The sequence below is a fragment of the Helianthus annuus genome, chromosome 11, assembly GCF_002127325.2.
Source record: "Helianthus annuus cultivar XRQ/B chromosome 11, HanXRQr2.0-SUNRISE, whole genome shotgun sequence".
Lineage (NCBI taxonomy): Eukaryota > Viridiplantae > Streptophyta > Magnoliopsida > Asterales > Asteraceae > Helianthus > Helianthus annuus.
Window position 1 is genome coordinate 60,340,921 of NC_035443.2, and position 22,446 is coordinate 60,363,366.

General features: G+C 39.5%; 1 protein-coding gene across 1 annotated transcript; it reads right to left on the reverse strand.

Annotated features, from left to right (window-relative positions):
* On the reverse strand, window positions 1–22,439 carry LOC110887852. Its single transcript, XM_022135418.1, has 2 exons — window positions 22,414–22,439; window positions 1–496 (listed from the first exon to the last, which is right to left on the reverse strand). The coding sequence occupies exons 1-2, from the start codon at window positions 22,437–22,439 to the stop codon at window positions 1–3; spliced, it is 522 nt and encodes a 173-aa protein (XP_021991110.1).
* Window positions 22,440–22,446: the final 7 nt, after the last annotated feature.

The following is a 22,446-nucleotide window of genomic DNA, read 5'->3' on the forward strand; positions in this document are numbered from 1 at the left end:
TCACGGACTCCAAAGTCCCCACAAACGCCAGTTAAACAACCCTTTCACTTCCGGAAGTCCTCTTCTCGCCGTTGCATCCGTCTCCAGCGACTCCTCCACTACCTCATGTTCTTCCTTTGCACATTCTTCAACTAATGAGATGTCGTACGGAGGCGAAACCGAAACCTCTGGCGGACGATTTAAAGCTTTTCCGGCGAACCTCCGATGACTCGCCTTCTCTTTCTTCTGGTTAGGTTTACGGCCGCGACAGGTAACCTGTTCACTACTGGTAAAGTTTTCTTCAATAGCTTCAATTACTTGATGAATTAGCTCTCGGTTAATAGACGTGTCCCACCGGAACCAGTAGTTCGTGTAATAATCAAAGCAATCGCAGTCGAATACCGGAGATTTATGTGCGGCCGGAGCTTTCTTCTTATTGTTATTATCAAATGATCTAGGGTTTGTGGAATTATTTTTGACACAAATGATTAAAGTAATGTAACTTGTGATTATTAAACTGGAATTGTTTTTGACCCAAATGATTAAAGTAATGTAACTTGTGATTATTAAGTAAATTAAATGAAATTAATAGGATTCTTATAGGCTGGTGCATTTAAAAGGAATTTTTACATATATCCCCTTATTAAAAGCCCTTATTACATATTTGTCCAATCTTTAAATCAATTACATATTTCCCCATTTCTTTATGAAATTACCCTTTTACCCTTTTTCTTAATTTCTTATCTCTTAACTTCAAAATCAATCTAGTCTATACTCTATATGCTGTGATAAAATCTTTAAAATATTTCTTTGAAAAAAAAACGATTATACCCATTTTATAAAACAAGTGACCTTTTTACATATCTAGTTATTGGTTAAGTTTTAGTTTACATATTTTTTACAACCGACCCATTATACATTTAAATTTTAGTTAACTACACTAACAATTTACGTTAAAATATTGATTATCTAAAATATCTTATATAAAAAACATATTGTTATACAATATACGTTTGTTTTTTTCAAGTCGTAATCAATTTTTCTTTAGCCTAAATCTTAGTTCGATCATCAACATTTTAATTGTTTTGAAGCAGGAGCTAAATTTCCATTTTTTTTGTGTAATGCTATTTCAGAAATCTAATTGTCATGTTTTAAACATTCAAAATAATATTGAAAAACTGTTTTACAGCAAAAGTAAATTTTTAAACCATGGTCGCATGACTGTTTTCTTTAAAAAAAATAATGCTTAAGAGCTATGACGTATTATATATAAGCAAAACTTTCAATTTTCACATAACAGAGGCAGAAGCTTATAAAAAAATAGGCAGGGCTTATAAAAAAATGAATACATATCATTAGGTTAATATCTTATTTGTAAACAATTATATTACACATTAAATCATAAAATATGTAAGTAATGGTATTAGAAAGGGGAAAATGTAATAATCATTTACTAAGTTCATTAAGGGTAAAATAGTAATTCAATAGGAGTGATTTTAATAAAATGGGTAAATATGTAATATGTATGGTTTAAAAGGGGGAAATATGTAATTGATTTTAAGGGTTGGGTATATATGTAATAAATGATCTTAGAAGGGGGATATATGTAAATGACCCCATTTAAAACAACCATAAATTTTGGTTTTAAAATAGAACATATAACTAAACTTTAGAATATATATAGATAATATATTAATATTATTATATAATATAATATCTAATTCTAATTTATGATTAGATAAATACATAAATAATCTATAGTTAAAACCTATTATAGTAATACTTCTCACAAATAAAATAGTTTAAATTACAAAAAAAGTTGTCATATGTATAGGAAATTATATATAAAATCGGTATATCAGTTTTCCTAATGTATAAATAAAAGCTAAAAAAGAGCAACTAACTGAGAGGACATCTTGCAAAAAGACTAAAATTATTGAATTCTGTTTTAAAATTATAGACGGAGAGAATTGAATGTTTTGAAGTTATAGCGATGTGAGACCTTTCAATTTATTGATGAGAGAATATTAAGGTTTTATAGCTACACTGGTTTGTGATCAATAAATGTGTTTTCAGTATAATAGAGTTAAAAAATATGCAATATATTTTTAGTTTTTTTAACTGGTAATGATACTCCTACTCTATTTTTACACCAAATATGCAAAAATGGTATTATAAAACCTTAACGTTCTCGATAATGTTTTTGAGTACCTTTTTAACGGCAAATGGTACTTCTACTCTATTTTACACTAATTATACTAAAATATTCATTTTGCTCATGTTTGAATTTGAGATCTCCCCTTTAAAAGACAAGTTTTTCTATGCCAAGTGGGCGAGACTCACATTTGTCACACCCCCAAAATCCACCCGCGGAGTACCACCGCTTGGAGGCGTGACATGACCAGGATCAAGCCACCAATTATATCAAACGTAGCATTTAATAGTAACCATAGACATAATTGATGTTCAAAACCAAACATTGTATATGTAGCGGAAGCATTAAATGTAAAACCCAAAACATAAGTATCAATGTGTGAATGTAAAAGTGTTTAATAAGCATTCACATGTTCTTGTCCACAACGACCCGCTTCTCCTCTGGTGCAAGCTCCAAGTATACCTAAGATCCTGCAAGGCATGCAGCAAATAATCAACAAACTAGTTGAGCGAGTTCACAGAAAGTAAGTTCATAACATAGTGCATAAGTATAACTAGTGGGGGCTTCCCATACTAGTGTGTACTAAAGGTGGGGGCTTCCCAAACCTTGTGTTTATATTACCGGTGGGGGCTTCCCACGTTTATCATTACTAATGAGGGCTTCTCATCAGTGGTACTTACTAGACTAACTTCCGACCATGTGTTCTTCTTTACCGAGAACAGGAATACGTACTGGGTCACGTAGGCTTTACGTGATGTGCCCTTCCCCGAGGACAGTGGTACGCGTGGGGGCTACGTAGGCTTTACGCAGCGTGTCCTTCCGACCCGGAAGACAGTAGAAGGTATTGGGTTACGTAGGCTTTACGTAACGTGTCCTCCCGACCCGAGAGACAAATGGCAAATACTGGGTTACGTAGGCTTTACGTAACGTGTCCTGACTAACCTGAGGACTGTTGATGCACTTGTGTCTGTACTTTGTCTGTATTCGGTCTATATGCAAACGATGTCCTTGTCAGTCCTGTAAGTTGACCAAGTCAACCGTCCTCCTGGTTTGACTTGGCCAACAGTTAGAATATTGGTTGAATATGTTCTGTGTCGAAGGATAGTTCATCGAAGGATAATATCTATCCTTCGATGACATCGAAAGATATGTTACGAGGGATACTGTTGAACTTCGAAGGATATGAAATCCTTCGAAGTATTTGGAGATCCTTCAAACACTTTGTCATCGATAGATGATCCTTCGGACCATCTATCGAATCCTTCGGACCAGACATCATGGGCTGGGTATATAAATACCCATGTAGTGTATGTGTTAAAAAGGGACTTGAGAGGCTTGTTAGATAGATGCACACATAGAGAGAGTTTGAGAGCATTCTATCAAAACACACACACACACACTAGAGAGTTTGCAAGTTAGATTTGTAAACATTGTGCTTGTAACCGGAACCTTCATTCGTATTAATACAGTGGTGTTAATCGGTGAATCCTTGTGTGTTTGTGTTTATACTTGTCTCATCCCGGTTTGCTTGCTAGCTTGGATTCCGCACTCGCTAGTGGGTTTGTATAACAAGGTTTAGGTTCGTCATCCTCCGTAGAGGGACCTACAAGTGGTATCAGAGCCAGGTTCTTTACCTTGTTTAAAACCGGGTTTTTGTTCAAGTCTTGGGTTAGTTTTCGTCAGATCTGGAAAACTACCAGTCGCTGTGTTCTTGATGATCTTATCATCTTCATATTTCGAAAGATAAAGTTGGAACCTCGACAGATCAAAACAGAATCGATAGATCATCAAAATTTTCGAAAGATCAAATTAAATTTTCGAAGGGTCAAATTAAAAAAATTCGAAGGGTCATCAGTTTAATCGAAGGGTCACTTTTGTTCTTCGAAGGATCAAGCTAAACTTCGAAGGATCAAGATATTTGTTGTTAGTGGTGCACCGCCCAAGGATCACTGTCCAAGGCACCGCCCAAGGATCCGACCACTTTCACAAATTAGTTAAACAATTCAAAACAAATAATTTGTTGTTAGTGGTGACTTCGAAAGATCAACAAATAATTTTGTTGTTGGTTGTTTATGCTCACTGCCCTAGGCACCGCAAACAAATAAAAAAAAGGGGGGGATATTTGTTGATTATTGAGTACCAACCACTTTCACATTTTTGATAAACAATTCGAATTTTATTGTTGTTGGTGACCACCGCCCTAATAGACCACTAACTGTTGTTGTTTGTTGGCTGGGTTCTCGGCCCAAGGCACCTCCATGTGTCTCAATTAATCTGTGTGTTCTCGGCCCATGTCACCGCCCCAAATAGACCACTTATTTATTGCAATAAATTTTGTTGTGTGTTGTTGGTGACCACCGCCCAAGTGACAAGTGATTGGTCAATAAGTTTTGCACCGCCCACGATAACAGATCACATATATCTGAAAGACATTTGTTGGTTGTTGTGCACCGCCCAAAGGCATATCAAACAGGTGGTGCAGTTGTATACATACAGCAAAAGAGAAAACGGTTAATAACAGGAACAAGTGTTCACACGGCCAAAAATATGTCGGTTTGAGTTGACTGTTTGAAATTAGTCTCTAAAATCAAAAGTGAATCTTTTAGATTGATTGCACCGCCCAAAGCACTTCCATTTGTTTGTTGTTGGGGTTCAATTAAAACAGGCCAACAGCCCATGTGCTTAAGTTAAATCATTATGTTCACAGCCCAATGCACCGCCCCAATAAGCCAATACATTTTGTGTTTGTTGTGCACCGTCTGAGGGAACTATAAGTGATTATAGTTGTGCACAGCCCACGTTTAGTAAATCACAAAGCTCACGTTTAGAAAATCACAAAGCCCAATAATTTCTATATCAATAGCCCAAGATCTACAAACCGTTTTTCGTTTGTATCAACTTACGAAAGATCATCTTTCGAGACCGGTTTGGTGTTTGTCTTTCGTGTGATCTTTCGGTTGATCCTTCGACAGTGGAAAATACACGTGTACAAATTTTATCTCCATCAAGGGCCGAATCTCCCACACCATCTCGAATTACTGCAGAAATGGGAACAAACGGTCAATGGGATCCATCCGCGTGGACTACAACATCCTTAGCCTCGCAATCATCTGATTCATCTGCTTCTCAATCTGAAATAGATTTCAAGACTGCTTGGATGCAGGCTATTGCCCCACATGCCATGATATCTGCAAATCAGTGGACATCAGTTACCAATCAAAGGCAAAGTGAACCGGAAATAACAACAGATTGGTTTGGCAATCCAATACGAGTTCCTGTAAAGCCGGCTCCAACCACAGACTTGTATGGAAATCCATTATCCCCAGTTGATTTACAACACCATCGTTCTACTGTAGAACCATCATCTCTTGATCCAAAGAACAGTAGTCAGACAAAATCGGCGTTGTATGCTGAAATTGTCAAAGATGCAAGCAATGGTGAATCCTCGGGAAATGATGACAGTTCTGAACATGACAGAAGTTCAGATGAAGATGTCTCAACTTCAGTTGAGGGTGATACAACTTCAAGTTCAAGTTCGAGCGAGGATGGATCTAAATGTGAATCATCAAGGGAGGTTATTAATTCTGATGCAGAAAGGCCAACACCTGAGAGTGATTCCAGTCAGGTATGTGATTCTAAACCTGATTCTATTTCTGCTGTTGTTGAATGTGCTAAGTGTTTAGAATATGCAGAAAAGGAGAGTTTGTTTGAAATCACACAGAAACACAATCAAGAATTGATTGTGGACCTTTCTAAAGCAACCGAAGCTAACTTATTTTTAACCAGAAATGAAAAGGAATTTAAAGAAACAATTGCGTCATTAAAATATGATGTTTCTGAATTACAAAAGGCTGTTTTGCGGAAACAACATGCTAATAATAATCTTATTGACACAATTGAAAAACAAATGGTAGAGTTAGCAACAGCTCGATGTGAATGTGAGACAATCAAGCAGAAATTGGAAAGCTATTCCAATTCCCGCTTTGTATTGGATCACATCATTGATGTTCAAAAGAAAAAGGGGGATACCAAATGTATTGGTTACAAATCATGTCCTCCCCCAATGAATCACAATTATTCCAAATTGCCTAATGACGAGGATATGCCCCGTTTTGAACCTACTGTGCCACTCGGTCCAGATGACTTTGCAGCAGGCCTCGGGTTCACAACTGGTACATCATCTTCGGGGCAATCTGAATCTGAGAATGTGAAAAATTCATCGTCTGTTAAGGAACAGAGTCCTCCGATTATTGAGGATGCTGAGTCTTCGGACGATGAATCTGAAGAAAATGAGAAACCACAGCCTAACTCGGTTACACCAGACATTCCAATTGAGAATCACATCTTGTGTGATCCACCAGTGAAACCGAGTAAGGCTGAAACACCAAAGGCAATGAAGCCCAGTGTACCGAGCATTGAAAAGAATAACCTGTTGTATACGCTCAAGGGAGACAGCAAAATTTATTCTGACAGAGATTTTCCAATCAAAAATGTAAATCAAGATTTAATTGAGAAAATTTTTGAAGGACAAACTGATAAGTTTTTGGGAAACAAAGGTAACAAAGTGACGGTCACTCAATGTGAACCAATTCCGTGTGAGCTAATTAGAAAACAATACGGAAACCAAAAACTGCCAGTTGAGCGAAAACAACAAGTGAATTCTGGAAAGGGTAAGGGCCAGGTACAGGAAAAGAGGGCTCAAAACAAGAATACTCAAGCACCAAAAGTTCAGCAGCCTAAGACTAAACAACCAAGGGTTCAACAACCTAAAGTTGAGCAGTCTAAGGCTTCTCAATCTAAGGTTGAGCAACCTAAGGTTCAAAGGGTGCAAAACAAAAGAGCTCCAGATAAGAAAAGAGAACAGAAAGTGAACTTTGTTGGATCAAAGGGTACGGACAAACTTGAAACATTTCAAAATAAATCTAACATTGATTTTGTAAAACAAGTTAGAATTTTAAAACGAAATGATCAGAACAATTATACCCAACACACCAATGGATGTGACTTAGGTCCAAGCACATCTAGATCACAAAGTTCAGTATCTGGTTCTTCGTCTGGTCATCAACACGTTTCTCCGAGGTTTGTAGAGCGGAGAATGTGTTTTGAATGTGGTACAATTGGACATATAATTCGAAATTGTCCATATCTTCATAAGTTGAAAGCAAAGGTTGATGATCTCCATGAACAACATCATGCGGCCCAAGAGAATAGAAAAGGCAAACAGGGCGAAAACAAGAAAAAGGATCGGAAGATAAACTTCGTGAAATCAAGAGGGACTGATAAAATTGATAAAACAAATCCAACAAGGATTCTGTTAAACAAAGTAAAATTTTGAAAAGAAACAGTCAAAACAACTATACACAACAAACAAACGGTTGTGATGTAGGACCAAGTACCTCAAGATCACGAAGTTCATCATCCAGCTGTTACAGTTATGATACTCCGAGGTTTGTTGAGCGGAGATCATGCTTTGAATGCTGTGAGTATGGACACATCATTAAGAATTGTCCATATCTCACCAAGAGAAAGTCAAAAGTTGATGCCCCCCATGGTAACAATTACCATAAAAGACCTGTTTCACCAAAACAGGACCCTCGTTTTGTTAAACAACGAGAAAAGAAACAGAAAAAGAAACAAAGAAAAGAAGTTGAAAAAGTTTTAAAACCGGAGGTCATCCAAACAAAATCTGTTAAATCGGATGTTAAACATGAAAAACAGAAACAGATTTGGATACCAAAACCGGTAACTGTTTCAGGGGGAGCTACATCAATTCCGAATCATCGGGAAATGGATGTTACAATTCTCGATGATGACGGACGACCCAAGTCTGTGAAGGCTTGGGTCCCCCTCTCCAACTAATCTCTGAATGAGTGTGCAGGATGTTCCAGGAGGAACTATTGATAGTTTTAGGATTGTTGATAGTGGAGCGTCCATGCACAAGATTGGCGACATATTACTCCGAAATATTGTTATATCTAGGAGAATGTTGTTGCCATTGATGGAGAGAGAGAGGAAAGAAAAAGAGAAAGAAGAAGAACGTGGTTGAATGAAGTTGGAAAATTCGACCAGATGAAGAACGCGCCAAAATTTGGTTGCTATGGTTTTTAATCAGGTTCTTAGGAGAGAATACAATGAACGATGTGCGGATGCCGTGGTGTAGATTGAACATCCAAACACCGCTTCTGAAAGAGAAAGACAAAGACCTTTTGCTGGTGCAATGTGGAAGACCAGCCGGAACCAAAGGTTTTTGATCGTGTTGCTGTGAAGAGATTTTTCAGTAGCTACAAAATCGACTTTGAAGTCCACATCCAGTGGATGTCCAGTTTGGGAGAGTGCTCAGATTCCTTGCAATGCACGAAGCAGTTGCAGGATACGGTTTTTAAATTTCTAATTTCTCCTATACTTGTTGATTTTTAGGCTGCTATATGAATTATATCGTCTCGTACAGCACTCTTTGGCCTGACACGTTGATCTCGAATATCACCTCACACGTGATTGTTTCTTTATGAAACCCGTCAATGTTGTTATGGTCCGCACCGCTTACCGACATGCCAACTGATTTTTCCAAAAATTCAATAAAATCATTTCTGATTAAAATTAATTTTGGTAAACGGCATTGAGGTAAAATACGAGTTAACCAACATCGGAAAATCATTTTTGTAAATTCTTGGTGTTTTAAATTTCTCTTAGTTTATTGATTTTAGGGGGAGTAAATCCAAAAATATGAAAATCCAAAAACATCGAAAAATTTCAAAAACACAAAAACAATAGAAAATCAAAAATGAGTTTCCTGGCGAGCAAAAGAGAAAATGATAGTACATCAGTGGTCTATCCAAACCTCTTTAAACCTTAAATGAAAAACGATAAGCAGCTCTATATAAGATGTATCGGTAGGCTCACAATCATTTTAAAGTGTGCAGGGTGATATAAATCTTAATCGACTGAAGATCAGGTGGAACCATTCATTGGCATATGGTCTTAGTACCGAAATTTCGTTTGATAGATTGCCGAGGTTCTGAGATATTCGGTCTTTATGCTGCTTATCATCTGGGTATCATGGTTGTATCTTTTACCGAAAAATAACGGGGACGCAAGTCTAGATCTTTCATGATACTATACATACGTGTACATATTGCATACTGCATTCGACCTCAATAAGTGATAAACAATCACATGTCCATATCAAATAAGTGATAAAATATCACATTATCCGGGAGTCAAGTTCGTCTCTCTGCTGTACGGAAGTACTGACCTGTTCACGGACTTGCTCCTGTGCCCTCATGCATATGAAAATCAAGTTCCTCATCAATAAGTGATTATATCACAAAGGACTTGTTTTCAAATCAAAATAAGTGAGAATCTCACATCAATATACGGTCAAACAGATGATAATCGGTATACTCACCGGTAAGATGAACTCTCGTGCATACCTTGATACAGGAATGTGTCGTGATGTGGATGAACACCGGTCGGTAAGTATAAATTATACCTTAACGTATCTCCTAAACATGATTACATCTGATAAGTTGAGCTTAAGTGGACAACAATACCGATAATTGTTATAGAATGCTTATCTTAATGTTAACTAACTGAACAACAAGAGCGTTTTGGCATGACCGTTCACTGATATGATTCTCTTACCCTCGAAACTCGCAAAAAGAATGTATGTATATATTTATTTACTGCTTTCAGTCTTTACATTTAGAAAAGTCAAAAATACCAAAAAGATTTTAGGTGTGTTTTAATTTAAACTTTATAAAAGCCAAAAAGATTTTATTTCTATTTTATTTTCGATCGTACGATGTTGGAACTCGAGTCTTCGTTGCCTGAAACCTGAACGAAAACCGAATTGACTAAATCTTCATAAACGGTCGAAATTTGCAAGTTTTGGAAGTTGAAAATTAAAATTGTCGAATGTATCAAACTTTCAAATTGTCGGACGGTGTTTGATTTGTGACATGGTCATCTGTGTGTCATTGGTCTATGTTAACTATATTCCAAGCAGTTGTTCTCATTACGCGTTTAGATTTCTTGCATGTGCAGATTCTAAAGGCTAGGAGAACATGGTTGATGGCAAAGCTTCGGAATGAAGACACAACGTGAAGGCACTCAAATGATGAAGATGATCGAGTTGCCGCTGGTCACCATCAACACCACAAGGATCTCACTTCATAAAGATCAAGTATTTCACGGGCATAACTCAAGGGGGAGCTTATGTTAAGGGGGAGTTTGTTAACACACTTCCTACATGATACGGGTAGTTTGTTGATACACTCTCTGCTTTCAAGACGTGAAGACTTTGAAGATCCTCCGACATTGAAGACTTGAAAGGACATCAGAGTTTTGAGAACTCGAAGACCAAAGACCATCGAAGTTCGAGACGAGTCTAGAACTATAGAAGATAAAGACAAAGCTACAGCCAAGGGGGAGTTTGTTGATGCACTTGTGTCTGTACTTTGTCTGTATTCGGTCTATATGCAAACGATGTCCTTGTCAGTCCTGTAAGTTGACCAAGTCAACCGTCCTCCTGGTTTGACTTGGCCAACAGTTAGAATATTGGTTGAATATGTTCTGTGTCGAAGGATAGTTCATCGAAGGATAATATCTATCCTTCGATGACATCGAAAGATATGTTACGAGGGATACTGTTGAACTTCGAAGGATATGAAATCCTTCGAAGTATTTGGAGATCCTTCGAACACTTTGTCATCGATAGATGATCCTTCGGACCATCTATCGAATCCTTCGGACCAGACATCACGGGCTGGGTATATAAATACCCATGTAGTGTATGTGTTAAAAAGGGACTTGAGAGGCTTGTTAGATAGATGCACACATAGAGAGAGTTTGAGAGCATTCTATCAAAACACACACACACACTAGAGAGTTTGCAAGTTAGATTTGTAAACATTGTGCTTGTAACCGGAACCTTCATTCGTATTAATACAGTGGTGTTAATCGATGAATCCTTGTGTGTTTGTGTTTATACTTGTCTCATCCCGGTTTGCTTGCTAGCTTGGATTCCGCACTCGCTAGTGGGTTTGTATAACAAGGTTTAGGTTCATCATCCTCCGTAGAGGGACCTACAAGGACGATGGTCTATAGTCTAGAGAATGCGTAAGTACGAGTAACTATTTCAATATCAACATATCCAACCCAATTCCCAACCCGGGAATCCCATGCCTTGGCTGTGTGAACTCACCTTGGTTTGCTCGGCAGATACACAAATAAAAGACTCTTGAACTAAGGGTGGTCAACCACGTCCTAACAGGGTTACCACACAAGTCAGGTTCGGTTCAAATAGTACACGTATACATCATGGCAAACACGTATGCACGTAAACACATTAAGTACACCACTTGTGCGATTCGGATGGTTGGGCCAAAGAGCTTGTGCGAGCCCAACCATCTTGTGCGATTTAAGTCTAGGCCCAAACCTTACCCGGCCCAACTAATTAACAAATCAAATAACCCTTTTAACACTTACGGCCCAAATAACGAAACAATTACTTGTGCGATCTATGTAAGCTTGTGCGATAGATCTTGGGCTGTCCGGCCCAAAGTACAGCCTTGTGCGAGCAGGCTGCCCTTGTGCGACTGGGCTGCACTTGTGTGATTGGACCAGTTTGTGCGAGTGGCTTGTGTGATCAGCCTAGTTGTGCGATTGGACTTCTTGTACACCAAGAAGTCTTGTGCGATCGGTTTAACTAATTCCCATGTTTTGAGCATATCAGTTACATTTCATTCAAAGTTTCCATATTTTTGGCAATTATCAATTAACATAATTCCAAGTATTGGTTACCCTAATATCGATCAAACAGGTCTTTTCATCACAAATTCGTTTGAACATTCATAATCCAAAATCAAGAACATTTATCCAAACACATAAACACATCCGATTTTAACATTCATGAAGTCAATCAATGAACATCAACTAACCCGATTTAGTTAGCATATTAACCAGTTACAATCTGATTAAATCACATATACATATGGCCGATTACAAACATACGATCACATATATCCGATTCGTGAACAAGCCAACTACATGAACATTATCTATCATCGATCCAATCTAGCATCAACATGTTAACAAGACTCCTTCGGTATCAAGCAATCATCAGCATATAAACAATAACACACCATCAATACATAATCACTAACCGGTTTAAAAGAAGAAGAAGAGAGTGATCCGAGTAGGGGATGCTCTTGCCGTCGGGTTCCAAGCAGCCGAGAGAGAGAGAGAGTCTAGGGTTGTGTGTGTGTTTTTGTGTTGGTAACCAAATGAGAAACAAGACTCCTTACAGCTTGTTTGTTCACGTGAAAGGGAAGTGGGCCGAAACCCCTCATGGGCCGCCCTATTGGTCCGTGTACAAGAATGAGGCCCAAACGGCCTTGTGCGAATGATGTGTATGTTGTGCGGTTCGAGTTATTAACATACGTACATACACAAAGCACACATTAACAAAACGTTTATTAAATCCAAACATATAATCTAGTTCACATATGCACACAGCGTTACATAAAGCGAGTCTAAAGTTCGAGTTGTCACATTATCCCCAACTAATTGGAAATTTCGTCCCGAAATTTGGTATGCACTCACTGAGGAAGCTAGGTAAACTGTACTGTTCACTGGTTTTCCTGGGGTGTCACATCCTCCCCCCGTTGATCTGGAATTTCGTCCCGAAATTCCGAAGTAGTAGCTTCAGCCTCAGTAGTGGTTGCATTGGTTTCGAATAACTGGGGGTACTTTTCTGTCATCCTGTCTTCGCGTTCCCAGGTGTACTCTGGGCCACATTTGGAGTTCCAACGGACTCGAACAAGAGGGATTCTCTTGTGTTTGAGGACCTTCACATCCCGGTCCGTGATTTCAACTGGCTCCTCGACGAACTGCAACCGCTCGTCGATAGTGAGTTCTTTAAAAGGAATGATGAGGTTTTCATCTGATAGGCACTTCTTTAAGTTCGATACATGAAAAACATTGTGAACTGCCCCGAGTTCAGCTGGTAGTTTTAGCTTGTAGGCTACTTTGCCGATCTTTTCTATGATTTCGAATGGTCCGACGTATCGCGGATTCAGTTTGCCCCGTTTGCCAAAACGTACTACACCCTTCCAGGGTGAAATTTTCAATAATACCCGGTCCCCGACCTGAAATTCCAAAGGCTTTCTACGCTTGTCCGCGTAGGCTTTCTGACGGTCGCGTGCTGCCGCCATGCGTTGTCGTATCTATGCAATCTTTTCTGTGGCGTCCACTACGATCTCTGGACCCGTGATCTGACTATCCCCCACCTCTGCCCAGCAGAGGGGTGACCGGCATTTACGCCCGTACAATGCTTCGAATGGAGCGGCTTGAATGTTGGTGTGATAACTATTATTATACGAGAACTCCACCAAAGGGAGATGCTTTTCCCAGCCGTTGCCGAAATCAATAACGCATGCCCGAAGCATGTCTTCAAGCGTTTGGATCGTTCGCTCAGACTGCCCATCCGTCTGAGGGTGATATGCTGTGCTCATGTCTAATCGTGAGCCGAAAGATTTGTGCATCGCTTGCCATAGCTCTGACGTGAATCGTGCATCGCGATCCGAAATGATGGAGGTGGGCACCCCGTGCCTCGAGACAACTTCTTTAAGATAGACGTCTGCGAGAGTGGAGAACTTATCCGTTTCCTTTATAGGTAGGAAGTGTGCAGACTTGGTGAGTCGATCCACGATCACCCATATGGTATCATTTCCCCGCTGGGATCTGGGTAGGCCTGTGACGAAATCCATGGAAATTTCTTCCCATTTCCATTGAGGTATCTTAGGCTGCTGAAGTAGGCCAGCTGGTTTCTGATATTCAACCTTGACTCTCGCACAGGTCAAACATTTTCCAACGTACGTAGCGATGTGGGCCTTCATGCTAGGCCACCAATAAGTAGTGCTGATGTCGTGGTACATTTTATCCGACCCTGGATGTACCGAGTAGCGAGACTTGTGAGCTTCATCCATCACAAGTTCGCGTAGACCGCCATAAAGTGGGACCCAAATACGCCCCGTTACGTAGTAGGCGCCGTCTTCCTTCTGTTCCATTTGCTGTCGCGAGCCGCGTAAGGCTTCAGCCTTGATATTTTCTGGTTTCAATGCTTCTACCTGAGCATTTCGTATCTGTGCAGGAAGGCTAGACTGAATCGTAAGCTGTAGTGCTCGCACGCGTCGAGGTAAGGTGTCCTTCCGGCTGAGGGCGTCAGCCACAACATTGGCTTTGCCTGGATGATACTTGATAGCGCATTCGTAATCGTTAAGTAACTCGACCCATCGTCGTTGACGCATGTTCAAATCCTTCTGCTTAAGGATATGCTCGAGACTCCTGTGATCGGTGTAAATCGTGCACCTGGTACCGTACAGGTAGTGTCGCCATATCTTAAGCGCGAAAACAACAGCTCCCAGCTCTAAATCGTGCGTCGTGTAGTTGCGTTCATGAACCTTGAGTTGACGAGAGGCGTAAGCGATAACCTTGTCACGTTGCATTAACACACATCCAAGTCCCCGAATGGATGCATCACAATAAACCACGAAGTCATCTGTGCCCTCTGGCAAAGAGAGGATAGGTGCACTGCAAAGTCTATCCTTTAGGTGCTGAAAAGCAGTCTCCTGGGGCTCTCCCCAGCGATAGGTGACACCCTTCTGTGTCAGTAGCGTAAGCGGCTGAGCAATCTTTGAGAAATCCTTGATAAACCGTCTGTAGTAACCCGCCAAACCCAAGAATTGGCGTATTTCCGTTGGCGTACGCGGTGCAGGCCAGTTCCTGATCGAATCTACCTTGGATGGATCGACATGGATCTCATCCCTGTTTACCACATGGCCTAAGAAGTGGACTTCACGAAGCCAGAAGTCGCATTTAGAAAGCTTGGCGTACAACTGTTCCTTCCGAAGGAGTTCCAAAATAAGACGAAGATGCTGCTCGTGTTCCTCCTGACTCTTGGAGTAAATCAGGATGTCGTCGATGAATACTATGACAAACTTGTCGAGATAGGGTTTGCACACCCTGTTCATAAGATCCATAAATACAGCAGGCGCGTTCGTTAACCCGAACGGCATGACGAGAAACTCGTAGTGACCGTAACGAGTTCTGAAGGCTGTCTTGGAGATGTCCTCATCCCAGACTCTCAGCTGATGGTACCCCGACCTCAAATCTATCTTCGAATAGTAACACGACCCTTGCAACTGGTCGAATAAGTCGTCTATGCGTGGAAGAGGATAACGGTTCTTCACCGTCACCTTGTTGAGTTCACGGTAGTCGATACACATCCTGAACGTACCGTCTTTCTTTTTCACAAATAATACTGGAGCTCCCCAAGGCGAAGAGCTTGGACGAATAAAGCCCTTTTCCAAGAGCTCTTGTAGCTGCTTTGACAGTTCCTCCAATTCTGATGGAGCTAGACGATATGGTGCGCGAGCTATGGGTGCTGCTCCTGGAGCGAGCTCGATCTGAAATTCGACCTGACGATGAGGCGGTAAGCCAGGTAAGTCTTCAGGAAACACCTGAGGGTAATCGCGTACAATTGGAATATCCTCCAATTTCTTTTCTTTTGCTGATGCGTCTGTAACTAGTGCCAGAATGGCAGTGTGCCCCTTTCGTAAACATTTCTGAGCCTTCAAGAAAGAGATGATGCCAACCACAGCACCACTCTTGTCGCCTTGAACTTCGAGAGGTTCTTGACCTGAGCGTGGAATGCGAATAATCTTCTCGCTGCATAAGATTTCTGCCTGGTGTTGGGACAGCCAATCCATCCCAATTACGACGTCGAAGCTACCCAAAACTATGGGAATGAGATCAATAGAGAAGGCTTGACCAGCTAGGATAAGATTACAACCCTGAACTACGTGCGTGGCTTCTAGACTTTTACCGTTAGCTAACTCTACTACATGTTTGGTGGGTAAAAGTGTTGGTGCACGTTTTAGCAGTTGACACATTTTCACAGACATATAGCTTGTATCCGCACCCGAATCAAATAAGACAGTAACATAAATATTGTCGAGGAGAAACTTACCCATAACAACGTTGGGATCGTTCACTGCGTCGCCCCGACCTAGTACGAATGCACGACCACGAGCTTCATTGCCGTTGTTGTTGTTTCCCCCATTGTTGTTCCCGTTGCCCTGGTTATTGTTGTTGCGGTTCTGGTTCTGGTTCAACTGAGGGCAATCGCGTTTGAAGTGACCTTCAGCCCCACACTGGAAACATCCCCGGTTTCCACGCTGTGGCTGCTGCTGCTGCTGCTGGTTTTGTGGAGTTGGTTGCTGAGGCTGCTGATTCTGATTCGCATGCCGTGGACTCCTACAGTCTTTGGCCTCGTGACCCATCTTAAGACACCTTTGACAACGACCCTTGTTACACGGGCCATTGTGATGTCTGTGGCAATTGTAGCACTTAGGTTGACTTCCCTGATATCTCCTCTGCCTGTGACCACCAGAGGATTGCTGACTGGGACTCTGATAGTGGTCAGTCTTCTGCTGCTGAGCTTGTGGCTGAACAGTCGCTGAACCCCTGCTGGAATCTCCATCCCATTTTCTTTTGCTTTCGCTATTAGTGGCAGGAGTAGTTGAAGGAGTGACTGTAGCAGTAGCGTTGACACGCTTAGGCAGTTTATTCTGATCCACTGCCTGGTCGGTGATGCGATGAGCGAGACGCTGGATTTCCTGGATGTTATCGAGATTAGCCGAAGTAACATGACTCTGGATTTCTGGCGCCAAACCCTTGAGATACATCTCAATGCGCTTGTAGGGAGGGTCCACCATAGTTGGACACAATACGGCCAGCTCATTCGACCGTTTAGTATACGCTTCGATCTCTGATCCAACCATCTTCAGATTATACAGCTCGTCTTCCAGCTTGTGAATATCTTCCCGCGTGCAATACTCACGCTTGATGAGTTCCTTAAAATCGTTCCATGGGGTGGCGTTAGCAGCTGCCAACCCTAGAATTTGCACCTGCGCGTTCCACCAGGTTAGCGCGATTCCTTCCAAGGTGCCGGTAGCAAACTTGACCTTGCGAGCCTCAGGGCACTCGCACATTTCGAATACTGATTCTAGCTTTTCAAACCAATGGAGGAGTCCCACTGCCCCCTCGGTGCCGCTAAAAGAATTTGGACGACAGTCCATGAAGTTCTTGAAAGTGCAGACAGGCTGCTGCGCGTGTTGACCTATTGTGTACGAATAGGACGAAGTTAAATACGAGAGTTAATGTAGGATCTAAAGATCCTAGTGTGTGCCTATACTGCAGGATATACTACCTGCTTGAGCTGCTGCAACTGCCGCAGCAACTTGAGCTTGAACGAGAGCCTCTAGCTGGGCTTGTGTCATGTTAATTCGTCCAGACATGATCTTCATTGTAACAAGTAGCGTAAGTAAGAATGGTTCGCGAATAGGGCGATGACAGAAAAGCGTAAGCACGTAGGGATTCTCATGCTATAGTATCATGTGTTTCTAAGCGTAATGCGAGCAAAGTTCTAAACAGTTCTAGCAAACAGGCAATAAACATAAACCTTATTACCTAGGATGTCGAGTCTTGCACGTGGAGCGAAGCGTCGTTGTGGATCGTTGAGAGCACTGTACTGGTTATAGTCCGGTTTTAATAAAAACGTTTTCCCATATTAAAACCAAGTTCTCTATAACCAATGGCTCTGATACCAATCTGTCACACCCCCAAAATCCACCCGCGGAGTACCACCGCTTGGAGGCGTGACATGACCAGGATCAAGCCACCAATTATATCAAACGTAGCATTTAATAGTAACCATAGACATAATTGATGTTCAAAACCAAACATTGTATATGTAGCGGAAGCATTAAATGTAAAACCCAAAACATAAGTATCAATGTGTGAATGTAAAAGTGTTTAATAAGCATTCACATGTTCTTGTCCACAACGACCCGCTTCTCCTCTTGTGCAAGCTCCAAGTATACCTAAGATCCTGCAAGGCATGCAGCAAATAATCAACAAACTAGTTGAGCGAGTTCACAGAAAGTAAGTTCATAACATAGTGCATAAGTATAACTAGTGGGGGCTTCCCATACTAGTGTGTACTAAAGGTGGGGGCTTCCCAAACCTTGTGTTTATATTATCGGTGGGGGCTTCCCACGTTTATCATTACTAATGAGGGCTTCTCATCAGTGGTACTTACTAGACTAACTTCCGACCATGTGTTCTTCTTTACCGAGAACAGGAATACGTACTGGGTCACGTAGGCTTTACGTGACGTGCCCTTCCCCGAGGACAGTGGTACGCGTGGGGGCTACGTAGGCTTTACGCAGCGTGTCCTTCCGACCCGGAAGACAGTAGAAGGTATTGGGTTATGTAGGCTTTACGTAACGTGTCCTCCCGACCCGGGAGACAAATGGCAAATACTGGGTTACGTAGGCTTTACGTAACGTGTCCTGACTAACCTGAGGACGATGGTCTATAGTCTAGAGAATGCGTAAGTACGAGTAACTATTTCAATATCAACATATCCAACCCAATTCCCAACCCGGGAATCCCATGCCTTGGCTGTGTGAACTCACCTTGGTTTGCTCGGCAGATACACAAATAAAAGACTCTTGAACTAAGGGTGGTCAACCACGTCCTAACAGGGTTACCACACAAGTCAGGTTCGGTTCAAATAGTACACGTATACATCATGGCAAACACGTATGCACGTAAACACATTAAGTACACCACTTGTGCGATTCGGATGGTTGGGCCAAAGAGCTTGTGCGAGCCCAACCATCTTGTGCGATTTAAGTCTAGGCCCAAACCTTACCCGGCCCAACTAATTAACAAATCAAATAACCCTTTTAACACTTACGGCCCAAATAACGAAACAATTACTTGTGCGATCTGTGTAAGCTTGTGCGATAGATCTTGGGCTGTCCGGCCCAAAGTACAGCCTTGTGCGAGCAGGCTGCCCTTGTGCGACTGGGCTGCACTTGTGTGATTGGACCAGTTTGTGCGAGTGGCTTGTGTGATCAGCCTAGTTGTGCGATTGGACTTCTTGTACACCAAGAAGTCTTGTGCGATCGGTTTAACTAATTCCCATGATTTAAGCATATCAGTTACATTTCATTCAAAGTTTCCATATTTTTGGCAATTATCAATTAACATAATTCCAAGTATTGGTTACCCTAATATCGATCAAACAGGTCTTTTCATCACAAATTCGTTTGAACATTCATAATCCAAAATCAAGAACATTTATCCAAACACATAAACACATCCGATTTTAACATTCATGAAGTCAATCAATGAACATCAACTAACCCGATTTAGTTAGCATATTAACCAGTTACAATCTGATTAAATCACATATACATATGGCCGATTACAAACATACGATCACATATATCCGATTCATGAACAAGCCAACTACATGAACATTATCTATCATCGATCCAATCTAGCATCAACATGTTAACAAGACTCCTTCGGTATCAAGCAATCATCAGCATATAAACAATAACACACCATCAATACATAATCACTAACCGGTTTAAAAGAAGAAGAAGAGAGTGATCCGAGTAGGGGATGCTCTTGCCGTCGGGTTCCAAGCAGCCGAGAGAGAGAGAGAGTCTAGGGTTGTGTGTGTGTTTTTGTGTTGGTAACCAAATGAGAAACAAGACTCCTTACAGCTTGTTTGTTCACGTGAAAGGGAAGTGGGCCGAAACCCCTCATGGGCCGCCCTATTGGTCCGTGTACAAGAATGAGGCCCAAACGGCCTTGTGCGAGTGATGTGTATGTTGTGCGGTTCGAGTTATTAACATACGTACATACACAAAGCACACATTAACAAAACGTTTATTAAATCCAAACATATAATCTAGTTCACATATGCACATAGCGTTACATAAAGCGAGTCTAAAGTTCGAGTTGTCACAACATTGGCTCATACACACCTACATGGTTACAGACACAACAAATATATATAATCGCACCAATTTTTTCCGCCTAAATCCCTGTGTAACCCTAAATAAAGAAATATTTTATAAAGTAGAAAAAAGTAACTTAACCATCTTTTAATATTAATAAATTTTCTTTTTTATCCATTTTTGAAGATAGTAAGTTAACCTTTAATAATAAAAGATTTTATTCAACATATATAAACTGTTAATATATATATCATAACTTTATAATAAATAATTATTAATTAAATGCGCATAACAATTATCAGTAAGGATAACAAATATAATTTATATTATAACAACAAATTTGGCTTTTTACCGGTAAAGAGAAAAGGAACAACTTATATAATGAATTTTGTAAATAGGATTGAGGCCTTAAAGATTTATTTTAAATAAAAGTTATATTTAAAAGATACGCTATAATAAAAATTAATATTATTTTTATAAACTATTATATGTAACGTAATTCGTAACATCATCTACTACTTCTAATAAAGCAAAATAATGTTTAGCCACTTGTCATTAGCTTAAGCCAATACTTGCCATGTGGCATTTGATTAATACCTCATTTTCTCAAATGACCGCCAAAACACAGCATCCCTCACGCCTTTTTTCTTTTCCTTCTTCTTTCTTTAACCTAATTAATGTTCACCGTTTCACACAATCAACTCTTCATCTTCACTCCAATCTTCTTCAAAGAATACCATCGGTTTCCATATAACAATGAATTATTTCACTGGATCTACATATATAGATGGTTCTACGTTCTTCATCATCTTCATCTACTTCTTCTTTTTCTTGATTCGATTTCAGAATTTTGAATATCGATCTACAAATCTGTAAGTTGTTTTTGTTAAATTCCTTCTTTAATCATTATTCATGTGTTTCTTCATTTAATTACTGTGTTAAAACTATGTTTCTGTTGATTTAACCCTAAATCCGAATTTCATTGAAAATCTGTTGATTTTGGGGTTTTAATATTATGTTTTTGTTATAGAATATGATGTTTATGCAAAACCCTAAAACCGATTTTCATGTATAATATTGTTTATTTCTCATTTTTATTTATTCTATCAAGTATATACGAAACCATAGATCCGATTGTTATGGAATATCTTTGTTAGGTTTTATTTGAATTGATGTCTAATAAGTTTTATTTGATTGTGATGCTTAATAAGGTTTTGATTGTGATTCAAAACCCTAAATCCGATTGGGATTGAAAAATATGTGTTGATTTTGGGGTTTTAATTTTATGGTTTTGTTAAAGAATAAGTTGATTATGCAAATCCCTAAAACCGATTTTGATGCAGAACATTTTTTATTTCTAATGTTTATTTATTCTATCAAGTTTATACGAAACCTTAGATCCGATTGTTATGGAATATCTGTCTTAAGTTTTATTTGAATTGATGTAAAGTAAGTTTTATTTGATTGTGATGCAAAATAAGTTTGTGATTGTGATGCAAAAGCCTAAATCTGATTGTGAGGGATTGTGATGCAAAAGCCTAAATCTGTTTGTTTTTGTGAGGGATTGTGATGCAAAAGCCTAATTCTGATTGTGATGCAAATAAGTTTTATTTGATTTGATTTTGTATTCTATGAACCACATTCGTGTATATCATTGTTATGAATTATAGTTTTTTATTTGATATGATCCTGTTTATGTGTTTTCAGTCTAATTTATTGGTTATGGTTATGTTATACAAACCCTGATTCGATGATTTTGTTTTTATTTCACATGTTTATGTAATCTATGAACCTCCATTTATATACTGTGTTAAAACTGATGAATGATTTTTCGTGTTAATGTTGTTTTTTTGCTTAACGATTTGATATTGTGATTGATCATCGGATTATGAGTGTTGTGTTTGTAATTTGTTGTTAGGCTAGATAAATTTGTGGAAATTTAGAAGTGTTTGGTTGTTCTTTATTTCATTATATTGTCGAATCTTTGCTCCACCTTCCTATTGTTTTGTTTGAAGATTGATTGAATATCATATGTGTTCTTGGAGTTTAATGGTTTGATCCTTGATGTTTGACAATTTAATTTCGGATCATGATAACGGTTCGGTACTATCCATCAGTTTGTTACAAAATTATTATTGTTAATTATTATTTCCTTATTTAGAGGATAGATAATAACTTGATTTTAAATTCAAAAATTTGATTTGGATGATAATATGGAAGTAAACGATTTGGAGTTAATAACATTAATTGGATTTCCTTTTGGGTGGGTTCAATGTACCTAGACATGTTAGTTGTTTAATATTTAAAATTTTATATATAATTTTGATTAAATTCTTCAAACATATTATAGTAATTTTAAATTTAAATTATATTTGACTTATTTTTAAATAAAGTTACCTGAAATAGAAGTTGACTGTATTCATTTTTATA

What these genes read in the sequence shown, in the direction of transcription:
- LOC110887852 (XM_022135418.1), bottom strand. Translation starts at nt 22,439, where the DNA reads ATGAATACAGTCAACTTCTATTTCAG. An exon ending in ACAGTCAACTTCTATTTCAG is followed by an intron (nt 497 to 22,413) that starts GTAACTTTATTT and finishes AAACAATTCCAG; the next exon opens with TTTAATAATCACAAGTTACA.